The following is a 23,979-nucleotide window of genomic DNA, read 5'->3' as shown; positions in this document are numbered from 1 at the left end:
CCCTCCCCCCCAACCCAGTCCCTGCCGATCCCCTGCCTCTTGGTCTGGGCAGGCCTCCATCTCTGCCCTGTTGGGCCTCTCAGGGTTGGTCAGTGTCTCTTCTCTCTCTGAATTAACTTGACATAACCAGACAGATGGAAATGATAAAATTAGAACATAGCTTTCCTTTGGGGACATCCCACAAACACTGTAGAGTTTTCCAGACAAAAGCAACAGAGTGGATAACATTTGGGGGGGGGGGTTGTCGGCTATTCAGAATTCAGAGATGGTTGCAAGGAAGTAGTAAATAAAGGCCAATATGGGAGGAAAGAAAACCTGTAAATTAGAAGGCTGTTGGCGTTGCACGGTTCAATTTGGCCTTTTGCTATTGTAATCAGCTTAAGTTGAAGATGACTCCTGTCTAAATGGAAACACAGGCCGTTGTTTTCGCCTTGATTCCAAATTTCAGGGAGCTCTGCCTTCCGAGAGGAGGACTCCGTAGTGCTCTTGGCAGGTTCTGGTTCTCAGCAGGAGAAGGAAAGGCCAGGCTCAGGGGCCCTGCTGGCGGCGGGCGGGATGGCGGGCGAGGGGCGGGTGCAGAGCGGGTGGGCCCCTGGCAGTGGCTCGGACACAGGCTTCCGGCGGCTGCGGGGCAGTTGTGGGGCGCCCGCGGACGGATGCGGAAGGGCCAACGGCGCTAGTACTGGAAAAGGATGACCTGCAAGAGGGGAGGGGAGGGGGCTGAGCTGGGGACCTGACGCCCCCGCTCTGGCCCCCGGCAACCCCCCAAGAGGTCCCCTGAAGGCACGGAAAACAAGCGTGGCTCAGGGCCCAGATCTGGGTTCCAAATCTAGCTCTGTCTGTCACTCACTTGCTGTGAGACCCTGGGCAAGTCACTGCACCTCCCTGAGCCTGTTTTCTCGTCTGTAAAATGGGATGACAAAACCCCTCTCTCAGAATGGGGAGGATTCAGTGAGATACAAGAGCAGCAGCGCACGTCCACTGGGCACTGCGCCCTGCTCCGGGCACTGTGCAAAGTCTTCCTTACGTTATGTGACAGAAGACTCAACCCCGTGAGGGGGTCCCGCCATTATCTGCACTTGACAGTGAGGGTCCTGAGGCCCAGAGGGGTGCAAATCAGTAAGCTCATGATCACACAGCTAGGCAGAGGTGGCCCGGGTCCTGCAGCACAGGCCTGGCCCCAGACCAAGCTCTCTTTGTTGTAATACATAGCCCCTGTGAGGCCCTGGTGACAACAGTCATCGATGCTCACTACACATCGGGCTGCGGGCCAAGCACTTCACGCACTTTGTCATCACCAAGTCAAGGGGCAGCCAGGTGCCTGACACACAGTGGGTGATCAGGAGCTGTCTGCCCCTTTCCCTCTCCCCCTTCTACCTAAAGCACCTGGCTGACTTCTCATCGCCATCAACAAGGCCAATCCCCTGAAGTTCAGGTCAAGGAGTACTGGCTGGCTAGTCAGTGGGAGGTGCCTTTTCAGAGTAACATGTCAGGAGGCGCTTTCAAGGGGTCCAGGGACATCCAGTAGGCATGGCCATATGGCCGTTCCACTTTCTGATCAGGAATGTTCCTTGCTCAGATCAGTTACCCGAAGGAGGAGCTGGAGGAAAGCAGTGGTGACGATCTCCATAAGCATAATGGAAACAACCAGCATCTGCGGAGCACATTCCATGTACCGTGCACTGTGCCAAATGCTTCACCTACATTATCGCGTTTCCCCTCAGCAACAACCTTAGGTGGTGGCAACAATTATGCTCCCCATCTTGTGGGTGTGGGAATGGAGGCTCTGAGAAGCTAATTGTGTTCCCAGGTCTCACAGTGAGAGGGAGGGCAGAGCTGGGATTCGAGGTCTGGCTGCCTTCAGAGCTCACACCGCACTGGCTCACCCAACCTTGGACACTGCCCTTCTCTGACCTCCGGGAGGCCTGGCTTTGGGCTCTTATTAAGAGAAGCTGCCTTTAGAGGGATAACTCTGGTACGACCCTGCCCTCTGTGGGCCTCAGTCTCTCCGTCTGATCAATGACACATGGCCCTGATTTCTAAGGGCTTTCCAAGCTCTGAAATTGTGGGGACATGACCAAGAAGAAATACGGTTCTGGAAACTTCCAGGAGTGTATGGCCAAAGGACAATGTGGTGGAAGCAGGGGGTCCTCCAGGAAAATGCTCAGAGCACTGTCCTCACCCGCTCGGAGCCTGCCCCAGGGCATACTGAGTCTCTTCACAGCAGGGCCAGGCAGACCAGGAGGTATTTGGGAGAAAGTCTTCGGAGGCTTGCCCTGATCACACATAACCCACCACCAGGCCTTGTGGGTTTGGCAAGAGACAGACAGAAAAGGTCCCCAGGAGCTGGCAGGAAGGGCTGACAGGGAGAGGGTGGGAGGTCATGAAGGAGTGAGAGACATTTTTTTTCCCCAGAGCTGCTGGATGTGACGTTGGGGATGAGGCCCAGCAAGAGAAAACTCTGGCTCAGCAGCCAGACCCGGGGGCCAGAAACCTTGTACGGCAAGAGCTGCCAGACCCGAGACTGGCTCATCCTTCAGACTGAACCAGACATGACCACAAGCTTAGCTGAGTAACCAGGAGACAAGGGCTCAGCTCCAAATGCTGAGCCCAACCCTAAACATTTCCAAGGCTCCCCTCCGCTCCCCACTGGGCCTGGTCCAGGCCCTTCGTTATGTGACCCCTGTCACCTCCTCAGGCTTCCACCACATTAAACATCCCTCGGTCCCTCAGACCCAGGCTCTTCCACGCCTCCGTACCTTTGCACATGCTCTTCTCTTGACATGGAACGCCCTTCTTCCCATTCCCTGCTTCTCTCTTACAGCTCTTCACCCCTTCTTCTGGGTCCTCAAGGCCCATGGTCATCTGTCACCTCAACTGCCCTGTCACCCTGCTTGCCTCCTGCTCTAAGTCACATGCTCCTTCAGGACAGGGACTGCGCCGGCTTGCCTCTACAGTCCCTGCGACAGGTCTGACGGGACAAGTGCCCTCTCGCAGGAGAGTGGCAGCTCCAAGCGGGTAGTCCTAGGATCGAGGCCAGCTCTACCCACACTCCCTGTGTGACGCCGGTGAGCTCCTGCCCCGAGCCCAGGTTTCTGCAGGTGTGAAACGGACTCAGTCAGAATCATCCTCCCCGCGAGGCTGTGAGGGGTGAGGTCAGAGAGAGCCCTGTGTACACTGTAAAGTGCTGCACGAGAGGACGTGATGACTGACCTATACGGACTTCAGAGTCCAACAGAGTCGAGGCATCCCTGCACAAGTCACGCCACCCTCTGAGCCACCTTTTACCACAAGGATGGCCATCCCCACACCCACAAAGTGCTCGGAAGGCATCCATCGACAAGGTCCGTAATGCACCTGCATGAGCAGAGTTGCTGAAGCAACAGCAGCTCTTGGTGTGAGCAGGGCAGTCTTGGCAGGTGTCCACGGGGAACACTCACCCACCACCGGGTCTGCGGGATTTTGTATTACGTGCTACCGTTTATTTATTTACAAATCCATCCGCCCAGCTAGGCTGTCTGCCCCAGAGACCTGCCCCATGGTGCCCGGCACAGAGCCTGGCACACAGCAGGTGCTCATTCAGGAGACAGAATAAGCAGAGGTGTCCTGGAGGAGGGCCCCCCACCCTCGGCCTCCCCAGCAGACTCTGCTGGGTGTGGCTGGGGAAGCTGCTTCTTTAAAAGCTTCCCAGGTGCTTCTGACGCATGCCGAGACTGAGCTCTGCTGGCCTGGAAGGTCTCTGGAGATTCTCCCAGCTGGAAGGCACTGGCCCAGTGCTCTGGCCCGCCACACCTGCTGACTCCTGGGGCTCCCTGCCTCCCCGAGGACTGCTACTGCGGTATTTCTAAAAGAGGCCTCCATTCAATGAAACTAGAAAAATAAAATAAAATAGGGGCTCCTGGCTGGCTCAGTTGGTAAAGCATACAACTCTCGATCTTGGGGTTGTGAGTTCGGGCCTCATGTTGGGTACAGACATTACTTAAAAAAATAAAATCTTGGGGCACCTGGGTGGCTCAGTCAGTTAAGCGACCGACTTCAGCTCGATCTCACGGTTCGTGGGTTCGAGACCCACATCAGGCTCTGCACTGACAGCGAACTCTGATTCAGTCTTCAGGCCTGTGGGCAGATGTTGCCTTTCTCTGGAAAGTCCTCCTGAGTTGTGCCCCCACTCTCCAGCTCCCTGGCCTCCCCCATTAGTTTCATCACGCTGCGTTGTGCTTTCCTTGCAGGCTGTGGCCCCCACAGAGCAAGAACCATGCTCTCTGCTCATCTCTATGCTTCTGGCAACTGAGTCAGGGCTGCCGGGCAAAGTCAGTGCATAGTAAACATCAGTTGAATGAATGAGGAAGCGTACAGGTTCCCATCTGGGCTCTGGGACCTGGAGCAAGCCAGGCCTCAATTTCTCCACCCCTAAAACAAGGGGCTGTCCTAGGACAGAGGCAAGGCTCACTGACAGGTGTCTTGGCACTGAGGGAGGTGGGCTTTCTACCCACTCTGTGGTTTCACCTGGAGCACTCTATCTACTTTTATCTGTGTTATGAAAATAAATTTTTTTATGAAGCTTTCAAGCCACTGGCTGGGGGATACCTAAGCATCCTTCTGGCTGTTCAGTCCTGATGCTTGAGATAACCAGAGATCCCAGTTCCACAAAGGAGGCCCTGCCTGTTGGCCAACATCACCCACTGGTGTGCTATCCCAGGCCCCCCTAAGATAGGGGTATCCATGCCTAACAGACAGGGATAAAAAGGAGAAAGGAGGAGGGACGGGTGTTAGGGTGGGATACAGGGTGGTGTGTGACATAAGCCTTTCCTGGAACCACAAGGTTTGAGCAAAGTAGCTAAATTCACAAATCTGAAAAAAAGAAGGCCAATTATTGGTGGGAGGCTATGAGGAGGCCTGGAGTGGCTGCACACATAGAACGCGCCGCTCAAGTGACCACCTCGGGGGGGCCAGGCCGGGGGGGGGGGTGTGGCTGGAATATGCTGGCCAGAGAGACAGAGCAGCATGGGGCCTCCTGAAATCCATCCCCAGCAGGAAGGCTCTCACCCACCATACCCAGCCCGGCTCCATTTACCTTCTCACCCCGGTTGGAAAGCGGCCCATCCATATCGGCTTTGAGGTGGACGGGGGGTGCGGTGTAAGGCAGCCGGCAGTGCACCTGCCCGCACTGTACCTGACCTGTGGACGAAAGGATGCGTTGGAGCCCATCTGGCAGCCTCTATGCAGGAGCCCATGTGCCCCGTGCTCAGTGGGCTGGAGCCCTGCAACCAGTGTCACTCTGGCCACTTACCAGCTCTGTGTGGCCCTGGGCCAAACTTCAATAGAGTGGTTGTAATGTCCTGTGTGAAAATCTGTAAAGTGCTATGTTATAACTGACCAGCTCACTGATAAACAAACACTCCTAAATGGATATGTATTTAACATCTATATATAGGCCGTACCCCATTATTAGGATCCTCCCTTGGTGCTTTGTACCTTCTTATTTCCCAGGTGTCACTCAGCCTTTCCCCATGTACCTCCTAGAGGACCCTGCCCTTGTATGTCACCTTCTTAATGATGCTGTCCCTGACCACCCTATTTATAACTGCACTCACCTCTACCCTCCCTCTCCTCCTTCCCAGCTTTACTTCTCCTCCTTAGCACTTACCATCATCTGACTGACTGTATATACCTATTATTTCCTTGGCATTATCTGTCTTTGCCAACCAGGATGCAAGGTCTAATGAGGGCAGGAATTTTTGTCTGACTCTACGATCTTCCAGACTCTAGATCCTGATGGGTTTCCAGTACCTAAAATGAGGCATGACATCCAGTAGGTACTCTTTGAGTATTTGTGCCATGAATCTCTGTGTCTTATTCCAAAATCTAAAACTGTGGGGGAAAGTCCACCCTCATATCTGACCCAAACCTCTCATGTTTCAGTGCTTTACCACTACAGTGGAGAAATCCATGGCCTCTCTTGTCCCCACACTTCTTCCTCTTTGGCGCAGGGGGAAAAGCCCTGTACAGAGACTTAACAATTCATATGTAACATAGGACAAGTCACTGTGCCTTTCTGAGCCACAGTGCCCTCATCTGTAGAATAAGGCAGGTGTATAAGATTAGGGATCCTTAATGCAGGGTGTTCTAGAAGTCCACAAACAGTCGTTTTCACATGGAAAATGATGTGTGCACGGGCATCTTTCTGGGTTCCACTTCCAAAGCTTTTTATCAGATTCCAAGCTCTAAGACCCCAGGAAACTCAGACATGTGTGATTTTGTTAATAGCAAAGCAAACTGCTGAGGTTGTCCTTCGGTCATGCAGCAAAAAGCAGCAGGTCCAAATACCCCGAGGTGGGTTCCACCTCAAGGGGAAGAGGAAAGGGGACCTCAGCCCCTTCTCAGAACGACAAAGACATATGTAGGCTTAACTGACAAAGTATGTAGGGAGTCCTTCCAGGACTGTGGCCCCACTTCCAAGAGAGTCATCTAGATCCCTTACCAACCCCGTAGCAAGCGCTAGCCGGTAGCCCAGTCCCTGCCCTGGTCTTTGGCGCCTTTAACAGATGAACTAGCTGTTCAGTGGGCTCTGTGCAGCCTGAACATAAGTCATTGTTTAGAAAAGAAAGGAAGAAAAGTCCCTCCTACAGAGCAGATGGTTCAGAAATGGAACAGTGCAAAGAGACGTGGTTTCCAACAGACCACCTGGTGCGGTAGGCAGGATTCTGCATTGCCAGCTGTGCCAGCCAGAACCACCACCATTACAAGAGCAGTGAATATTTATCCAGCAGCTACTGAATGCCGGAGACTTGAAGTCAGTGATCTCATCTGATGTTCACACGCTGCTCTGAGAGAAGTATCCTTATTGTCCTTGTTTTTACAGATGAGGACATTGGTATTCAGGGAAGCTAAGAAGCTTGCCTGATGTCACACAGCTAGTTGGTGGCAGGGATGGCATTAGAAGCCTGACCGTCTCACCCCAAAGCCCACAATCAACCATTAAGGAATATTGGCTCCCGTTAACTTACTGTGGACCCTTGGTTTTCTCCTCTGCACAATGAGAGAGGGATGTCTGATATTTACAAACAGGCTTAGTATAGTGTTTGGCACATGGCCGAGGCTTGGTAAACAGCAGGGCTCTCTCCGACCCCTCCTTCTCTTTCAACTTTACTTGGAGACAGAGAAGGGAGGATTCATGTTTGTGGGTATGTTGTGGCCACTTCTGTTTTCCTGGTCATGCCCAGCTTTGAGGAAACAAACAAGCTCAACGGGAATGGAAATCTGTAATAAGCACCTGCTCCATAGCAGTCACTGAATGTTCATCCCCCAGAAATCCATAAGGCTACTCCCTCTCTCCTCCAGGTCCCTGCTCAAAGGTCACTCCACCACAGCCCACTCCATCCTTCCCATGGCATCCAGTCCCCACTGGCACGCCAGCCTTCCCTCCTTTATTAGTTGATTGTCTCTCCACCCATGTCCTGCTCCGGCATGTGAGCCCCAGGAGCACACAGAGTTTGACTATTGTGTTCTCCGCTGTATCCCAGCGCTTAGCACAGAAAGCACTCAGAAAGTATTTACTGAACACACGAGTGGACCCTCAGAACCCTGTGAGGTGAGCATTACTAGTGTCTCCGTTTACAGATGAGGATACTGAAGTTCAAGGAGGGTGGATGGGGATACTCCCGCCACACTGGCCTTCTTCTGCAGCCGCAGACACACCCATGCCACGACGCTTTCCGGGCTAACGCCTGCCTGCATTCAGCTCCTCTGCTGCCCAGCACTCCTGCCTCCCCTCTCCTGGTGTCTCATGAGTTCCTACCCATCCTTCCAGGCTCAGCTTGCTCAGAGGCGGCATCCCCGCATGCTCGCACCCAGCACCGTTCCTATAGCAATCATCACACAACTAAAACCACACACTCATCTGTCTGGTTACCATGCTGTTTTGTCTCTCCCACTAGAATGCAGGTTTCACCAGGGCAAAGACTTTACCCATCTTGTTCTCTCCCTAGTCCATGGGACCTGGCACACAGTGGATACTTGGAAAGTATTTTCTGAATGGTAGAATGGGTTTTCTCTACGAAGGGTCCCGTCTCACTAAGGCAGAGACCGGAAACGTAGCCCCTCTCCCCAAGCCCTAGGTCCGAGGGACCGCAGACCCCACGTCTTCACCCACCAGGCTCCGAAAGGCCTTCACCCACCACGCTTGCACCTCCCGCGCGCGCTCCTCCGTGACCCCTCGCCCGCAGGCTAGGCGGCCTAGCTGTGGCGGTCACTTACTCTCAATGTAGCCGTGCAGGGTGACCATGCGCGCCCGCTCGGGGCTGCTGAACGGGGAGTAGTGGATGTCGTCGGACAGGGCGGAAGGGAGGCGGGACGGCGGCGCCCCGGAGGGCGGCACGGGATGCTGCGGTGTGTGCTTTTTATGACGCGCCCGGCAGTTTTGAAACCACACCTGGAACGACAGCCTCAGCAGCCTCAGCCTCACGGAAAAGGGTCGGACAGCTTCGTCGCCTCCTGGGTAAGGGCGGCCACGTGCAACCGGGCCTGCGGCTCCTCTGCATCCCAGCTACCCGCTGGAGCGCCCGCCCCCGGCCCCTTAGGCCCCGCCCCGGACCCGAAGGCCCCGCCCTCCCTCGGCCCCACCTGGATGACCCTCCGGCTGAGGCCCGTCATGTCGGCAAGCTTCTGCAGCGTCTGTGCGTCGGGGTTGTTGTCCTGCGCGAACTGCGCCTGCATAACCTGCGGGGAGCAAAGGGGGCAGTGAGACAGGAACGCGCGGAGGTCTCCCAGACCCCGGCCCAATCAGAGGCTCCGGCCCGGAGGCCACGCCCCAGACAGCCACGGCCCCTCCCCGTCACCCGCAGGTCTGGGCAGAGGGGGCGGGGCCAGAGGCCCTCTCGGCTCCGCCCACGTCCGGGCCCCGCCCACAGCCTCGGCCACTCGCGGCCGGCCCGGGTACCTGCAACTGCTCGGCGGTGAAGGACGTCCGCGCGCGCTTGGCCGGCTTGGGCTGACTGTCCTGTTCCGAGGGCACTGCCCCCTCCAGCGTGAGGCCGTTCCCTGGGGGTGACAGAAGTGGCTGACCACGCGTCCCCATCTCTTCTAGTGGCATCCTGGAAAGGACGGGGGTGGGGGCAGCTGGTCCCTGGAAGGGTCAGGAGCGGAGTTGGCTGGGAGCGGGGATCCCAGAGTTCTAGTCCCTGAGCTCTGTCTTTAGGTAAAGGGGCTTTCATTTCTGAGCGTCTGCTCAGTACCAGACACTGCTCTTGCCCTGTGCCTTTTGTGTCTGTCTGTCTCACAGTCCCATTTTACAGCAGAGGAAAGAAACTAAAGCTCAAAGAGAAGAAAAGCCCTGACAAAGACCTTTCCGTCTAGTGGCTGACCCTAGCGCCCCAAGCTGAACTCCCTCTGAGCTAAACTGGGGAAACCAAGGGCCAGTGGACGTAAGATGCAAGCAGGTTACAGAACTGCGGTTCGAATTTTGAAAAAAAAATGTATGGAAGCAAAAAAGTTGAAAGGATAAACGCCAAGGTGCTAGCAGTGGTTACTTCTGAAGAGTGCAGTCATGACTCTACTGCAATATTTCTGTAATTTCTGAGGTTTTTACAACAATCACATGTCACTTTATTTCTCCAAGGTTTAATTTTGTTCACTGGAGCATAGGTTAGCCATTCTCTTTCTACTTCTATTACTTTTACAATCACACTAAATATATTCCCATTTTATTTTTAATACCTCATTTTTTCTAGGTAATACATGCTCCTTCTCAAAAACTCAGAAAATTCAGATAAGCACAAAGAAGAAAATAAAAATCACCAGTAATTCCACTACTGTTCACACAACTAGTTGTACTTTTTTTTAATTAGGAAAAACACTATGTCTGGGGGGGGGAACAAACATGCCACCATACATACATAGGAGGAAAATCTGGGAAGGTAGACACTAAAATATGAGAGGTGGTGACATTTAGAGTGATCTTTATTTTCTTCTTTTTGCTTAGCCATCTTTTCTAAATTTTCTATGATGGGCGGGTGTGTTTTAAGTTTAAAAGAAAAAAAGTAACTGAAACTGAGGATTGCTCAGTAGAGGAGATCTGAGTCTGGGGTCGGCCTACATGTGAGAGTTAGAGCTGTAACTTTGCCAGGCTGTGGGTAGGGGTGGTCCTGACTGGTCCAGATGTGGAAGAAGCCTGGGGTCACTGATGGGCCATAGTGTAGGGGGAGCCCAGCCTCCTGAGATTCCATCCCAGCGCCACTGCTGACTTGCCCGCCACTGCGGGTAATTTCCTACAACCCCAGGCTCACTTGCTTCCCATTTAGACCCACTTAGTCCTGGTCCTGGCAAGAGAAAGTGATAGCCTTGGTGTGGCCACAGTTTGGAACATTCTGAGGATTCCTGACTAGTCCCCAGGCTAGAAATTGAGGCAGGGTGGTCCACACACCTCCCGAGAGGCCCCGAGGATGGGACAGACACTCTGTGGTTTTAATGTTCCATCGGAGAGCAGGCAGAACAAGGATTGCTGTGCTATCTTTCCAATGGGAAAATGAAACTTAGAGGGGCAGCCGCATCCCAGCAGCCTCCTTTGCTTAATGAGGTCTGATTAAGGGGTCCCTGGAACTTTGGAATGGGGTAGTATGGTATGGTGCTTAAAAGCCTGGGCTTTGGAGTTAAGCAGACCTTCTAGGATGTAACCTTTGGCAAATCACATACCGAAGATAACCTCTGCCTGTTTCCTCATCTGTAAAATGGGGACACATCAGCTACTTCCGAGGGTTTTTTGTAAGGATGACACAAAATAATCCACATTACAGGGAAGCTAGCAGCTTCCAAAGACCCGGACAGGAAAACCATAGAAAGGGTCCCTGACTGCCTTCAGCCAGCCTCCATTCTTCCCCACTTTCTAGCCACTGACCCATTTGTGACTCAGTCCTCATAGTCCCTGGAAGGTATGAACCCTGTCTGCAGGCCTGTGTGTCTTGAGGAAACAAATCAGTATTGGAGCCAGAAGAGATTTAGGGATCTTTCTAGTTGACCCATCTCTCTTTGCACAGTTGGGGAGACTGAGGCCCAGATAAGAAAGGAAACTTCATATAGAAGTACAGCATGCCAGAAGCAAAACTGGAGCTCAGGTCTCCAGACTCAAAGGCCTTTTCCCTCCCAGTGTAGGATGAAACCCCCCACCTAAACTTCTGGTTTGGAGCTGCTGGCGTGGGATGGGAGAACAGAGTCGCATCATCTCACTAGGACTGGCTTGTGCCCAGTTCCAGGCAGCCTGAAGGGATCAGCCCTCAGGCCAACCGGAACTGTCTAAAAGGGGAGTAGGCTGTCCCATTGTGAGAATCAGCTCTAGGGTTCAGTGAGTGCCTCCTGCCTTTACAGCACATGGACTCATCTGTCTTTGAGAAGGTGTCTTATCATGAGCTCCATTTTACAGATGAGGAAACAGCTGCAGAGACAGACTACCGCTTCAGATTCCCAAGCAAATGGTGGGCCAAGAGCGCATGCCCCGAGCGCAGCCCCACCTACTCAGCCTCTAGGCGATAAAGGGAGCGCCTGCTTCCAGAGCAGTGTGGTCAGTTCCTGGGGTGCTGGGCTGGGGTGGGAGAGGGCTGGGCACAGAGGTGTGGCAGGGTGCTGGGTGGGGCGGGTTGGGTACCGTTCTCGGCGGCCCTCTTGAGGTTCTCGATCATGGTGTCGTAGTGGATGCGGCACAGCACCTTCTCTTCGACCAGACCAAACTCCTCGCCCGTGGACAGCTGGCGCTTGCACGAAAAGCACGCGAAGCAGGCCAGATGGTAGGCGTTGCCGCGTGCCCGCCGCACCCAGTCGCTGGCATAGATCTGTCGGCCGCACCGTGCACACTTGGTCCCAAATCGGCTGCGGGACACCGGGGCAGGAAATGGGGTGGCGAGGCTCAGACAGGCTACCCCTTCCCCCTCCCAGTGGCCCGCCAGCACGTTGTCTCCTGGCCTTTGCTCACTCACAAATTTCCCTTTGCCTGGATCTACCCCATACTCCACCTCCCTGCAGACACCTGCTTACTCTGAAGGTGAGCTGGTGGGTGGTTTTATTTTCTTCTTAGTGCTTTTCTGAGTCTTCCAAATTTTCTACAATGACTCCTTATATTCATATATAACTAATCTCTTCACTCCAATATATCTTAAGTGTTACGGAAAACATAATAATATAATAACAGGCAAAATTTTGGGCACTTACCACGTGCCCAGCAAGATTCTAAGTGTTTTATGTTGATTATCCCAACTAATCTTCATTTTGCCAGTGAGAAAAATGGGGGACCAGAGAGGTAAAGTAAGTTGCATAAGGTCACACAGCTTGCAAGGATAGAAACCCAAGATGAATAAACTGTACCCCAGCTGTAGAGATCCTCAGGGTTTCTTGGAAGCATAGAAAGATATGCACTTACTGGCTTTGTGCCCTTGAGTAAACTGTTTAACCCCTCTTAGTTCTCACTTTCCTCGCCCTGAGCTGAACTAGGTGATCACAGCAATGACTACTGCTTAGTACTTTACAGTCTCTTACGTGCCCATCCAGTCCCAGACTCTGGAGCCCGTGGCATTCTAACAGTAAATGTTAAAAAGACAAAAGGAGGGGGCAGACCGAATGCCTCCTCCCCCTTAAGCCTTCCTTGTCCGGCCTTCCCCCCCATCTTCTCCCCCTTCATGGTGCAGCTATTTGGGTATGGCTCCCTCCACCACCAGACTGCGAGCCCCTCCAAGAAGCAGCAGGAGCCTGGTTTACCCTGTCCCAGAAGTCAGCCCAAGGCCTGACCCCTCAGCACCTGGGAAGGTTTGTTCCTTAAGTAGATGACTCACCCTTTGACCCTGCCCCAGTCCTTTAAGCCTCAGTTTCCTCTGCTGCACACTCTTTCAGGGGATGATGTTACCAATCATCCAGAGCCCCAAGCTTGGAAACCTAAATCATTCACTCCTCTCGTTCCTCAAACCTACATCTAACCGATCATCGGGCACTGTTGGTTCTTTTTTCTAAGTATCTTTGGGATCCATTTCCTCTCCAGTCCCACAGCTGCCCTCCTAGGCCAGTATCTGCCCTGATTCCTGCTTCCAGACCCACCCCTGCCAACCACTCCTCCACGCAGTGGCCATGGCGAAGTTTCCAGCACGCGCAGCAAATCCTGTCCTGCCCTGCTTAAAACCCTTTGCTGATTCCACTCTACCCCTCAGGATCTGGTCCAAGATCCTTGGCATTTACAAAGCCCAGCGGACCATAACCTCTTAAACTCATCTCCTCCCTGACTTTCCCCACCCCACATCCAAACAGGAGTCCCAGGCAGCCACAGTGGAAGGTCAGTGCCAGGTCTCCATGGCCCCCTCTTTAGCACTTTCCCAGCCCAGGCCTTTGCACAGACTTTGTGCTCTTCACACCTCCTCCCTCCCTGCAGAGTCCTCCAGTCCCGGCATCACGCTGTCTACACTGGTCAGACAGGCTTGTAAATGTCAGATTCTTTGGCTCTCCCTCCCACCCCCAGCAGTCCTGGGAGAGGACCAAGAAGATTTGCCTCTGTGTCCCCAGGGCCCGCACACTTGCACCCGGAGGAGCGTTGGGAAACCCTTGCGACTTGTGTGGAGAAAACAGCCCAGCAAATACTTTCTGGTTACAGCCTCACTTGGCCTTGCCAAACTCAAGCAACTGTCAATTGAATAAACGATCTTGGGTTGACCTGAAAGAGGGAGCGCGGGGGCCTCGGCCAGCCCGGCTCCCAGACGTAACTCTAACGCCACTGTCTCTGGCCAGGACCGCAGGGGGACCCTGTCGCTGGCAGTGCCGTTTGCTAAGCCAGGCTGCACTGTGCGCCTTTGCTGGATCAACCGCCCCCTAAACTGAGGCGGCTCCCGACCTCGGAAACTCGGCTTCCCCAGGGGACAGCCTAGTACAGCCCGCGGTTTCTTTCCCAATTCCTCAGCAAAGGGGAGAGGAAACCGCTTAGCCCACCCCTGCCTACTCTCGCCGCCGGGCGGACTAGGGGTTCCGCTGCCGGACTCGTTCGCGGATTAGGAGCACTTTCCGGCCTTGGAGAGGAGGCAGCTGCCAGCAGTGTGCAGAGCCCTTAAAGCGCTCCAGGGACCCAGGGCGCACCGTCTTCACCGCACACCTTCGACTTTGCGCAACCGCGTTAGTGGAGACTCCAGCACCCACTTTGCACACGTGGAGTTGGACGTTCAGAGAGAACGAGTGACTTGCCCAAGATCACAAAGACCTGGGCTGGGATCAGGTCCGCTCTGAGGTGCAAAAGGAACCTAGAACCCGTGAAGGCAGCAGGGCGGGAGATGTTAGGGACTGGATCCCAGGTGTATTAACTGGAAAAGGGCCTGGTCTTACCCCGTCGCGTCCCGACTCCCAGCCACGGGTCCCAGAAAGTCCCGCGCGTAGGGCCTGAGGCCCAGCGGACTCGGGAAGGCAGAGAGTGCGTTCCCAGGGAGAAGGGAGACCCGGAGAAGGGAAGGTCCCCGGCCTTCAGACTCCGGGTGACAGCGGCTGCGTCTCCAGCCTGTGGTCTCCGTGCGCCCCTACCCTTGAGCTGCGCCCGAGTAGCCGACCTCGCACGAGGCCGTGCGGGATTCCTGGTCCTCTGCCAGAGATGCGTCCCAGACACCCCGAGCAGCCCGGATCTTCCGCCCCACAAGTCCGCAACGCCCGGGCGCTGTGAGCGCCTACACTGCACGCCCCTTACTCCGAGGAGGACGCCGCGAGTGATCTCTCAAGCAACTTTCTCACCCTCCACAAGTCACCCCAAATGACAAGAGCTGCCCCAGCCCTAGGATCTCCCCGCGCTCGCCGTCGCTCGACCCGGTCAACGAAATCACCTTTGCGAAGGATCCGTGGGTTGGAGTGGGGGGTCATTATGCAGTTTTGGGTGCGCTGCGGATCTCCCCGAAACGTCTCCTCCACCCAGGGCAGGGGTCAATGGCACAAACAAGGGGGCACGAGGAGGCTTACGGATCGAGGCTCTGACAAACCGACAGACTCCTTCCCAGGCGGGCAGCGAGGCCCGAGCCGCGGGATTCCGGAAGCAGCGAAATCGGCGGCGAGACAACGAAACTTCAAGAATGGGGTGTTCGGGAGCTGCGAAGGGAGCGCCAAAGGGATTAGGGGGCGCGGCTACCGCCCCTCCACCCCCAGCCTTGTGCGCACGCCTCCCTGGGTCCCGGCGCGCACCGTGGGGTAAAGGCTCCAAGGACTGAGGCGCTTTGGGCATGGACGCTTCGCATCCTAGCAGCTGCCGAAAGGAGGGAGGTGGGCATCGCGCATCTCCTTGCCCTCCCTCCCGGGAGTAGGGACCAGAGACATCTGGGCACTCGTGGTTGTGCAGAGGGAGCTGTGCGCCCTAGACCAGGTCAGACTCACTCTTCTGGCCTACTTCCTCTGGATACCGAGAGGTTGGATGAATGAGCCTCAACGAAAGAGCCCTTCCCCCGTATTAAGCTTCCCGAAGCTAAACCGAAGCTCAAGTGGGAAGTCCAATGTTAGTTACGAAGCTGCTGAGCCGATGGGGAATCCCACACCAGAATTCAATTATTTTACGTTCAGGACACTCACTTGATGGCCCTGGAGAGATTCTAAGAGGCAAACAAGGTGGATTGGAGGTGGAGCCCTTCCTATGCCCTCTGCTCCTTCCCTTCTAGGCAAACTCTTAGAAGAAGAAGCCAGGAAAAACAGAACCAGCAATTACGAGGTTAAAACGCCCCGCGCCTCGGAGGTCCCGGCCCTAGGCCCCTCCCCAGAACTCCTCTCTCCGCTCCCCCAACATCTGTCCCCCAACAGCTGGCGGCCGCTGGGCCGCTCTCTGCCGCGGTGGGGGGCCGCTTCCCAGCTCTGAGCCTCCCTGGGGACCCTCGCTCGGGGGGGGGGGGGGGGGGGGGGGGGGGGGGGAGGGGGGAGGTTTCTCCCGCTGGAGCCCGCGGTTGGAGCTTGGGCTCTAGGAGGAAGGCCAGAGAAGGCTGAGGGCTTGCCCTAAGTCACAGGGGCCAAGCCAGGGACAGGAACTTCAGCCGGCTGCCCGCTGGCCCGGCCCAGGACACTCGCCGAACCCCACCCTTATCAACGCCAGGAGCAGTAATTAACCCTTTATTCCCCACTCCAATGGGCAGGAGCAGAAAGGCCCGGAACCCTGGTGACCTGATCCTGACAAAGTTGATCTAGTCACAGCCTCTGAGGAGTGCTGTGCTACCAGGGCCCACCCAGGGAGTCACACACCAGAGAGGGTGCTCTTTGTGTGGAGCCAGTGGAACTGGGCATAGGGTTTAGGGACCAGGAGAGAGGGGTCTTTGCCATTCGACAGACCACACCTTGTAGAGAGCTGCTGCTGACCTATCCCACCCATAAAAGACCAGTACTGAATGTTTAGACACAGGGATGGTGGCGTCCGCAGCTGTGGGGCTTACCCAGCCTCTGCCACTTCCTAGCTGCATGACCTCAGCTCTCAGGACCTCAGTTTCCCCTCCTCTAATGTGGGGATTATGAGAGCATCATAATCCCTGGTGGACTTGAGGATTCACTGGGATAAGGCATGCACCCGGTTAACAGGTCCTGGCTGGAGCAGAGCCCTGCATATTCCAGTAGGCGGTATCCTCACCCCTGCCCACCCCCTCTTACACTCTCTCACTATGTGACCCTGGGCTCCACTTCCCTCTCTCCCAGGACATCAGTCTCCCCAGCCATGCAATGGGCATGATGCTTCAGGAGGCTGAAGGGGAAGGCACTGCAGATTAGTCCATGCCCTGTTTGGGAGGCAGCAGCAGCGGCAGGTCAGTGGTGATTGGTGGGGGGTAGGGGTGAGGGGAGGGGAGGAGGTAGAGAAAGCTGTCTGAGGTTGTGGTTGCTCACGGCAGTGGAGATATGAATGGCCCAGGAAGGAACACTAGTTTTCCCCCATGACTTTTCTTCACTTCTTGGAAGAAAATAGAAAAAAACAGTCTTAACCAAAAAAGTGAGGAAATTAAAAGCAATATCGTATTTCCCTGGTGGTAATTTTTTTTTCCTGCTAGGGCTCAGGGAGTGAGGGTTGCTGGGAATCTGACTGAAGCCACAAGGGCTGCTGAGGTCCTTCTTTGGAGAAAGAGTTGGAGAAACTGAGGCAGAGAGGGCTAGCAGTCTTGCCAAAGGCATCCTCCATGCTCTGCAGCCTCCTTCTCTGGTCAGTTTGGACGGCTTTCCTAACTCTGACTTCCTGAGTCACCAACACCAGGCTCTGCCAAGGGAGACTATGGCGGGGGTGGGGGGTACCAAGGAGGGGCAAGATGAGAGACAGAAAAGAGGAGAAACCCTCCTCTGAGGGATAATACCAGAGGGAAGAGGACCATGGAAGCCCCTTTGTGTCCCCTCCATGGCCCCTCTTGGCCACTTCCTCCCTCCCTCTGTCCTACTGAGAGATCCTGGCCTCTCTTTGGGCAGAATGCTCCAGTCCATGTTCCACCAGACCCTTGACCTTGGGCTTCAGGAAGCAGAGGGCTGGGGCAACTTGGTGCACGGCCTCTCCCTTGAGCCCCAGCTCTTGAGGAAGAGGTCTGCCTCCCACGCCACCCCAGGAAAAGCTCCCTTGCAGCAACCGCCCAGAGCCTGGACTGCTGCTGAGAGCTGACCACGTCTGGCGCTCCACGGCTTTTTCTTTCCTTTTTTTGTGGGTTTTATGACTTTTGTTACAGGTGGCACAGCCAGGGATGGGTTATGCCTGCAGGGAGACTTGGCTGGGACAGAAATGCTCAGGAGAGCCCCAATTCTTCCCACATCCCAAGGAATGTGAGCTTTTATCCCGTCTATTTTCTTAACCCAAAATCTGTTTTAGTTTTGCTTTGGCTCTTGTCACTGGAAAAGGATTAGCGCTCAGAACCTGCAACCCAGAAATGGCCTGGCCCCATCCTTCCAGACAAGCCCCGCTCCTCAGACTCTGCCAGAGGAAGTGCCATCAGGGGACTGTGCCCAGCATCCACTCTGCCAGTGGTGACAATGGTGATAAGCCAGGCGTCCGTAGCACCTGCCATTTAGGGAGGCTCTACGGAGGCTTTCTCCCTGCAGCTCAGACAGACAATCCTGGAGGTTGGACACTGAGAGCAGAGGGAGGTAGTCACTTGCCCAAGTTCACATGGTGATTCAGTGTTGACCTACAGAGCCCAGTTACTGCCTGTACTCACATTAGCCACACATCCCACCACCGCACAAGGAAGAGGGACTTCAGAGCCAGTGGAGGCTCTGAACAGTTGGGTAGGGATCTAAATTTTGACTCTTTAAAGGTCGTATAAAGCACAGTGTCCAAGAAGTCTCGATGCCAGCCTGGGCACGAGCTGAGGCTGGCGAAACAGCGAGGAAACATAGACAAGTGGTTTTTAAGGCTGCCAGGTCCACCATCGCTGGGAGGGCCAGGAGAGGAACCCAGCCCTGCCTTACTCTGCGGAAGGAGGCTGAGACACCACCCTGCTAAGTGCCCCAGGCCGGAGCCCTGTTCCTGGCCAGCTGATGAGCCCAATGAGCCCTCAAACAGCAGGTGGCTTGGTTTTTGGTTTTTCTTATTTGTTTGTTCTGTTTTTAACCAAATGGAGTCAGGCACAGAGCAGGGATGTGGCAAGACAGGGACTTGAACCTTCCTTTCCTGCCTGGCTAGCCAGCAGTCGGATGGGACAGCACAGACCTCATGCTCTGGTGATATGACACACAATGATCACCCCCTCTGACGCACACATGTAGCAGTCCACACGCACAAACCCACATTCACATCACACCCTCGGCTCCTCAATGCCAGGGTTAGGGCCTTAAGCAGTAATGCTCCCTCAGAGAAGGGGAAGTGTGGTGGGAATGATGAGATTTCTGAATTCTTGCCCTGTCACCTCCGGGTCCCTGTCCAGATGTAATCTTGTCTTGACTACCTTGCGTGTGCACGGGCACACACACACACACACACATGCAAAGTCCCAACATTCACACAGAGACCCACACTTTTGACACACATATAAACTAAAAGACAAATACTTGTCATAAAGGAATGTACACACTGTCCTCATTACCCCCACCTTGTTCAGCGACACATTCCCCCAGTGCCACTGCACAGATCCGGACAGCAGAGACACACATACACTCCTTGCATGCTGAGTCCCAGGCCGCCTGGTGGAGCTCCCCTCTCCCAGTGCACACTCCAGCTTCAATAATCGTTCACATCTACACACAAAGGAAGAGTCCACTTCTGGAATCAGGCTTCCTATGGTTTCCCCAGAGCACTCCAGCCCCAAACGCTGCAGACTTCACCCTAGACTCAAGATCCTCTCTTTCCAAGTGCCAAGGAGACTCAAAACCATGGGGAAGGGGGCAGGAATTACCTGCCACCACTTTCCTTGACTCTCAGGGCCAGGGGTCTTTTTCTGGGAAGCCTGAAGCCTCGACCTCCGCAGAGGCAAGGACGGAAAGGAGGTCTGTGGGCTAGGTGGCGGTTACAGGGGGCCAGCTGTCACCGCTTCCCGAGAAAGCCCTTGGGTACAGGCATCCCTCCCAGGAAACTGTCCCATTCCACTCTCCCCACTCCGTGGGCCTGGTGGCTCGGCCTCAGGTTAAGTTCTCGCTTCCGGCGAGGGGATCAGGCCACAGGCGGCTGTGCCCCTGACCTCGCTGTGACCTCTACCCCACGACCAGGGCAGGCCTGAGAACGTGGTTAGGAGCCAGGTGCCCGCAGGCGGCGGAGGCGGCGCTGCGGGCGGCTGAGCCTGGCTGCTACGGAGAGCGGCGCGGACGCGGCTCTGCAGCTCCGAGGGCCCAGCCCAGGCTAATCCTACTCGCGGCCCCGGCTGCGGTGCCCGACAACCCTGACGCCCCCGGCGGCTCAGAGTCAGAGCGAGCCCCGGCCGACAGAGGCTGAAACCTGGACCGAAACGACACCACAGCTGAGACTGAAAGAGGCGCCTGGGACTCAGGCAGGATCCCAGACGGGAAAGGGGACACTCGAACGACGCCAGGGTCTGAGTTGAGGCGGAGCCGGAGACAGAGGTTGGGGCTTAGGAAGAGGCGCGTGGATAGGAGAGCTGCGAGGCTGGTGCTTGGGGCCCGACCAGACCCAGCGCCAAGGGCAAAGCCGGAGCGGGAGTCGGGAGCCCGGCCCAGGGTCGGCCCCGGAGAGACGCCGGCGCGGCGGGAGTCGGAGTGGGGTTGGCACCCAGAGCCGAAGCGCACCGGAGGCGCAACCAGATCGCGTCTGGGATCGGAGCGGGTCGTGGCCAGAGCCCGGGACGTCAGAGCTCGACCGCGGCGCTTGAGGTCGGAGCTGGAGCCAGACACTCTGCGAGACGCGAGACGGAGCCAGGGACGCGACCCAAACCCAGTGGGCCGCAGGGACCGGAGGCGGGTCGCGGGACCGGACCTGTGCCTGCAGGGGCGCGCGGCCCGGAGCTGCTGTTTTGGGGGCGCTGAGAGCGGGCGGGCTGAGCCCGCGCGGCGCGCAGGGAGTGCACTCGGGTTCGCGACTCCGGAAGCCAGAGACCAAGCGCTGCCAAAGGGTCCTCCGTGCGCGCCAGGGGCCTGCCTCCGGCGACACTGCTGGCCCAGCGGCCGCAGCCTACCTGAAGTAGTCCATCTTGCAGAAGATTTCCTTGTTCTTGATGTAGCAGCTGTTCTGCTGCCTCAGCGACGTGCGACAAACGGAGCACTCGAGGCACCGCACGTGCCAGATGAGGTTGTTGACCTGGGGAGGGGGCGGAGGTAGGCGCCGGCTCAGCGCGGGCCTCTGGTCGCGCCGGGCCCCAGCATCCCCGGCCCCATTTGCTGAGATGGTCGCTGAAGGTCTGAAGGTGCGTAGGCTGCCCTACGTTCCTTCTGTAACAAGGACGCCTAGGAAGGTAGACACACACGCTTCCCAATTTTCAGACGGAGACCCGGGGGTGCAGAGACTCTTAAGATTTGCCCAACGCTGCACAGTCAGGCAGCGGCTGAGCCAGGATTAGGAATTTAGTGGACCTGGCGCCGACGTCGCCTCCCTGCAGTCCTCAGGGCTGCAACCCACACCCCCCGCCAACACACACGCAACACCCAGCCCCTGGCTCACCTTGAGGAGATACCGGTCCAGGATCTCGAGGCCGCAGCTGGAGCAGATGTTCTTGCCGGCGGACGGCACGGAGGAAGCGGCAGAAGGCGGTGAGCAGACAGACGGCGTGCTGGGTGTGCAAGGGGAGGCCTGACCGTCGTCCTTGTCTAGAGCGCCTGCCAAGGCCTCGGCGTCCGACTGAGCCTGCGGTCGGGGAGACAGGGAGAACCGCGCCTGAGCTGAGCGCCCAGCCGAGAGCCCGGGGCTGCTGCCGCCTCGGAGGACAGATCTGGGGCCCCCGCGCATCAACTGACAACGAAATTCTCCCGAGACGCCGCGCTATGGGCTACAGGATAGGAGTGGAAGGGCCTACTGGAAAGGAAGGGACGGCCCCCACTTTTAACCCGCGCGTCCCGGGTGCTGGGGACCGTCAAAGTCCACACTTCCGGCCGGAAAACCGAGGCTCAGAGAGGGGCGGCGCCCTCCCGCAGTGCCCCGGCGCGAGGGCCGCGGCTTCGGGGCCGGAAAGCCGGTCAAGGTCCCCAGGGCGGGACCGCCGGGGTACCGGGGGGTCGAAGGCAGGGCCGAGCGAACTCACCATGGCGGGCGGCGCGGTCCCTTCAAGGCAGCGGGTGGTCGCTTTGCAGCCGGACCCTGGCTGGGCCATCACCTGGGGGAGGGGGAGGGAACTCAGGCGGCGGCGGCGGCTGCAGAGCTGGCTCCGCGCAGCCTGAGCCCAGCGCCTCCCCGCGCCTGTTATATAAACCGGCGCGGAACAATGAGTCTTAACTTTGTAGTGGGCATTTAAAGCCCTTCCCCACAAAAGCGGTGTCTCTCTAATGAAGCAATTTGAATTTGGATTGGATTTTTTCCCTCTCTCTCCCCCTCTCCCTGCACTTAACCCGTGGCTCTTGAAGTAATCGCTTAGTTCCCTTGCAATCCAAGCCTCTGAGGGGGAAAAAAAACACGCGCACACACACAAACTACCTGCAATTAGAAATTGTCGTGAATGCCCAAGATAAGAGGTAGCCAGAGTGTCAATTCCAACTGTCAATCAGTGAGATCCATCAGGCCGCCCAAAGAATTGCAAATTTGATTTTTTAATGGTAGTAATTAAAAATCGAATTTTTTCTCCCTCCACCCACCCCCCCTTCCTCGCTCCCTTCTCCTCCTCTCGACACAAAATGCAAAAAGGAGAAAAGAGAGAAAGAAAGAAAATAAAAAGGAGATGGGGTGGGGGAGGTGTTTGAGGAAAATAAAACCCGGAGCGCTGGGAGCATCAGCCCTCCAGCCCAGCGCGCGCTGCGAAATTGATGCGGCGATATTGACACGAATTCAGGCGCCTTCCGAGGGCCCGTCGGAGGGAAACCCGGAGCAAAATGGGGGCCAGCTTCGGGGGGGAAATAGAGCCAAAAAGAGGAAACAGAGGCGTCCAAGAAGAGGAGAAAGCACCCTCCAGCCCCTCGGCGCGCCCGGGACCGGCCCCGCGTCGGGATTCTCAGCGTTGAGCCAGCACAGCCCCCGGCGCATCGGCGCTATCAGCGCCTATTCAGACGGACAATACCCGCCTCGCCTCCTCTTGATTCGCCTGTGTCTTTGCTAAATCGCTTTTTGAGAAATTCCTCCAACATTTGCATAATGTGTTCCCGCTTTCCGCGACCCCCCCTCCGCGCTCGCGCGCGCTCACACACTCACAGACACACACTCGCAGGCGCACCCCCGAACCCCTCCTCCCCGCGGCCGCCCGCCACCCGGCCCGGCCCCGCGGGGCCCCGGCCCCTGCCCCGGCCGCTGCCGGACGGCGGTCCGGGCCGCTCACCCGCGCGCGCGCGCTCGCTCGCTCACCTGGTCGGCGGCGGGGCCGCCCTCGGCCGGCAGCCGGCAGCCCTCGGGCAGCGCCGGGGCGGCGTTCTCATGCTTCCAGTACATGGGCCGGGGAGCGGCGGGCTCGGCGGGCACGCGGCGCGGAGAGCCGCGCGGAGCGGGGCCACGGCAGCAGCGCGAGCAGAGGCTGGAGCAGGAGAGCGGAGGCGCCGGCCCCGCCGCCCCGGGCCCGGCCCCAGCCCCCGCCCCCGGCCCGCGCGCAGCCCCGGCCTCCCCGGCTGCCGCCGCTGCCTCGCAAGAAGGTCCCGACAAACTTGGAGAGGCCCCCGCCCCCTCCTTCGCCTCCTCCCCCTCCCCCCCCTCCCGGTAGTCCTCCTCCTCCTCCTCCTCCTCCTCTCGCTGCTCGTCCCGCGCCCCCTCCAGCTGCGGCGGCCGCGCTGCCGCTGGAGCCCCGCTAGGTTCAAGATGAGTCATGCGTGACCAGTCCCCTCCCCGCCAAGGCAGAGCGAGACACACACAGCGAGGCAGCGACCCGGAGACACACGCACACAGACAGATGGACACACAGAACCTCAGAACTGCTGGCGGAGACTCAGACAGCTGACATACAAAGGCATCAGAACCCCTTTCCGCTCAGCTCTCCTACCGCCCCTCCCTCGGGGGGCACCCACAGCCCTCGGGCACAGCCCCACTCACAGGTACCAGAAGGACCCACGGTCCCACCTTGGACCGAGATGGATGCCGTATAGGGTCGCTCGTTATACTCTGTCCATGCAGTCCCCGTCCTGGTACGCCCGTGTCCATACTGATGGAAATGGTTACCTGTTCACATCATTTACAGGGGCACAAGGCATCCACACATATAATCTGCACAAATGCCTCGCTGGGTAACAACTGAATGGGATTGGGCTGGGTGGGGGTTGGTGGGGGGTTGTTTCTCCGCATTCTCCTGGGAGGGACTGCCTGGGATGTCCCTTTCCCTTCGGGATTTGCTGCGCCATCCCGTCTAATGCCTGCCTCACCTTCCGTAGGGTTCTACTGGGTGTCACAGAGGTGGGGAAGGCAGGGCGACCCAGGCACTTGGCTAGGAGGCAGAGCCCCTAAACACACATACACAAAACCCTTTGACTCCAGGCCAGAGC

At 56.8% G+C, this 23,979-nt stretch overlaps 1 protein-coding gene across 1 annotated transcript; it reads right to left on the bottom strand.

Moving 5' to 3' along the window:
- Positions 1–614: 614 nt before the first annotated feature.
- LHX6 (LIM homeobox 6) lies at positions 615–22,942 on the bottom strand. Its single transcript, XM_039234671.1, has 10 exons — positions 22,859–22,942; positions 21,612–21,683; positions 21,035–21,217; positions 20,553–20,674; positions 11,636–11,856; positions 8,939–9,039; positions 8,623–8,718; positions 8,257–8,431; positions 5,075–5,178; positions 615–697 (listed from the first exon to the last, which is right to left on the bottom strand). The coding sequence occupies exons 1-10, from the start codon at positions 22,940–22,942 to the stop codon at positions 677–679; spliced, it is 1,179 nt and encodes a 392-aa protein (XP_039090602.1). The 3' UTR covers positions 615–676.
- Positions 22,943–23,979: the final 1,037 nt, after the last annotated feature.

This window comes from Hyaena hyaena, unplaced genomic scaffold, assembly GCF_003009895.1.
Source record: "Hyaena hyaena isolate Hyena2069 unplaced genomic scaffold, ASM300989v1 scaffold_90, whole genome shotgun sequence".
Taxonomy (NCBI): domain Eukaryota; kingdom Metazoa; phylum Chordata; class Mammalia; order Carnivora; family Hyaenidae; genus Hyaena; species Hyaena hyaena.
This window is presented reverse-complemented; position numbering and strand designations above follow the sequence as displayed.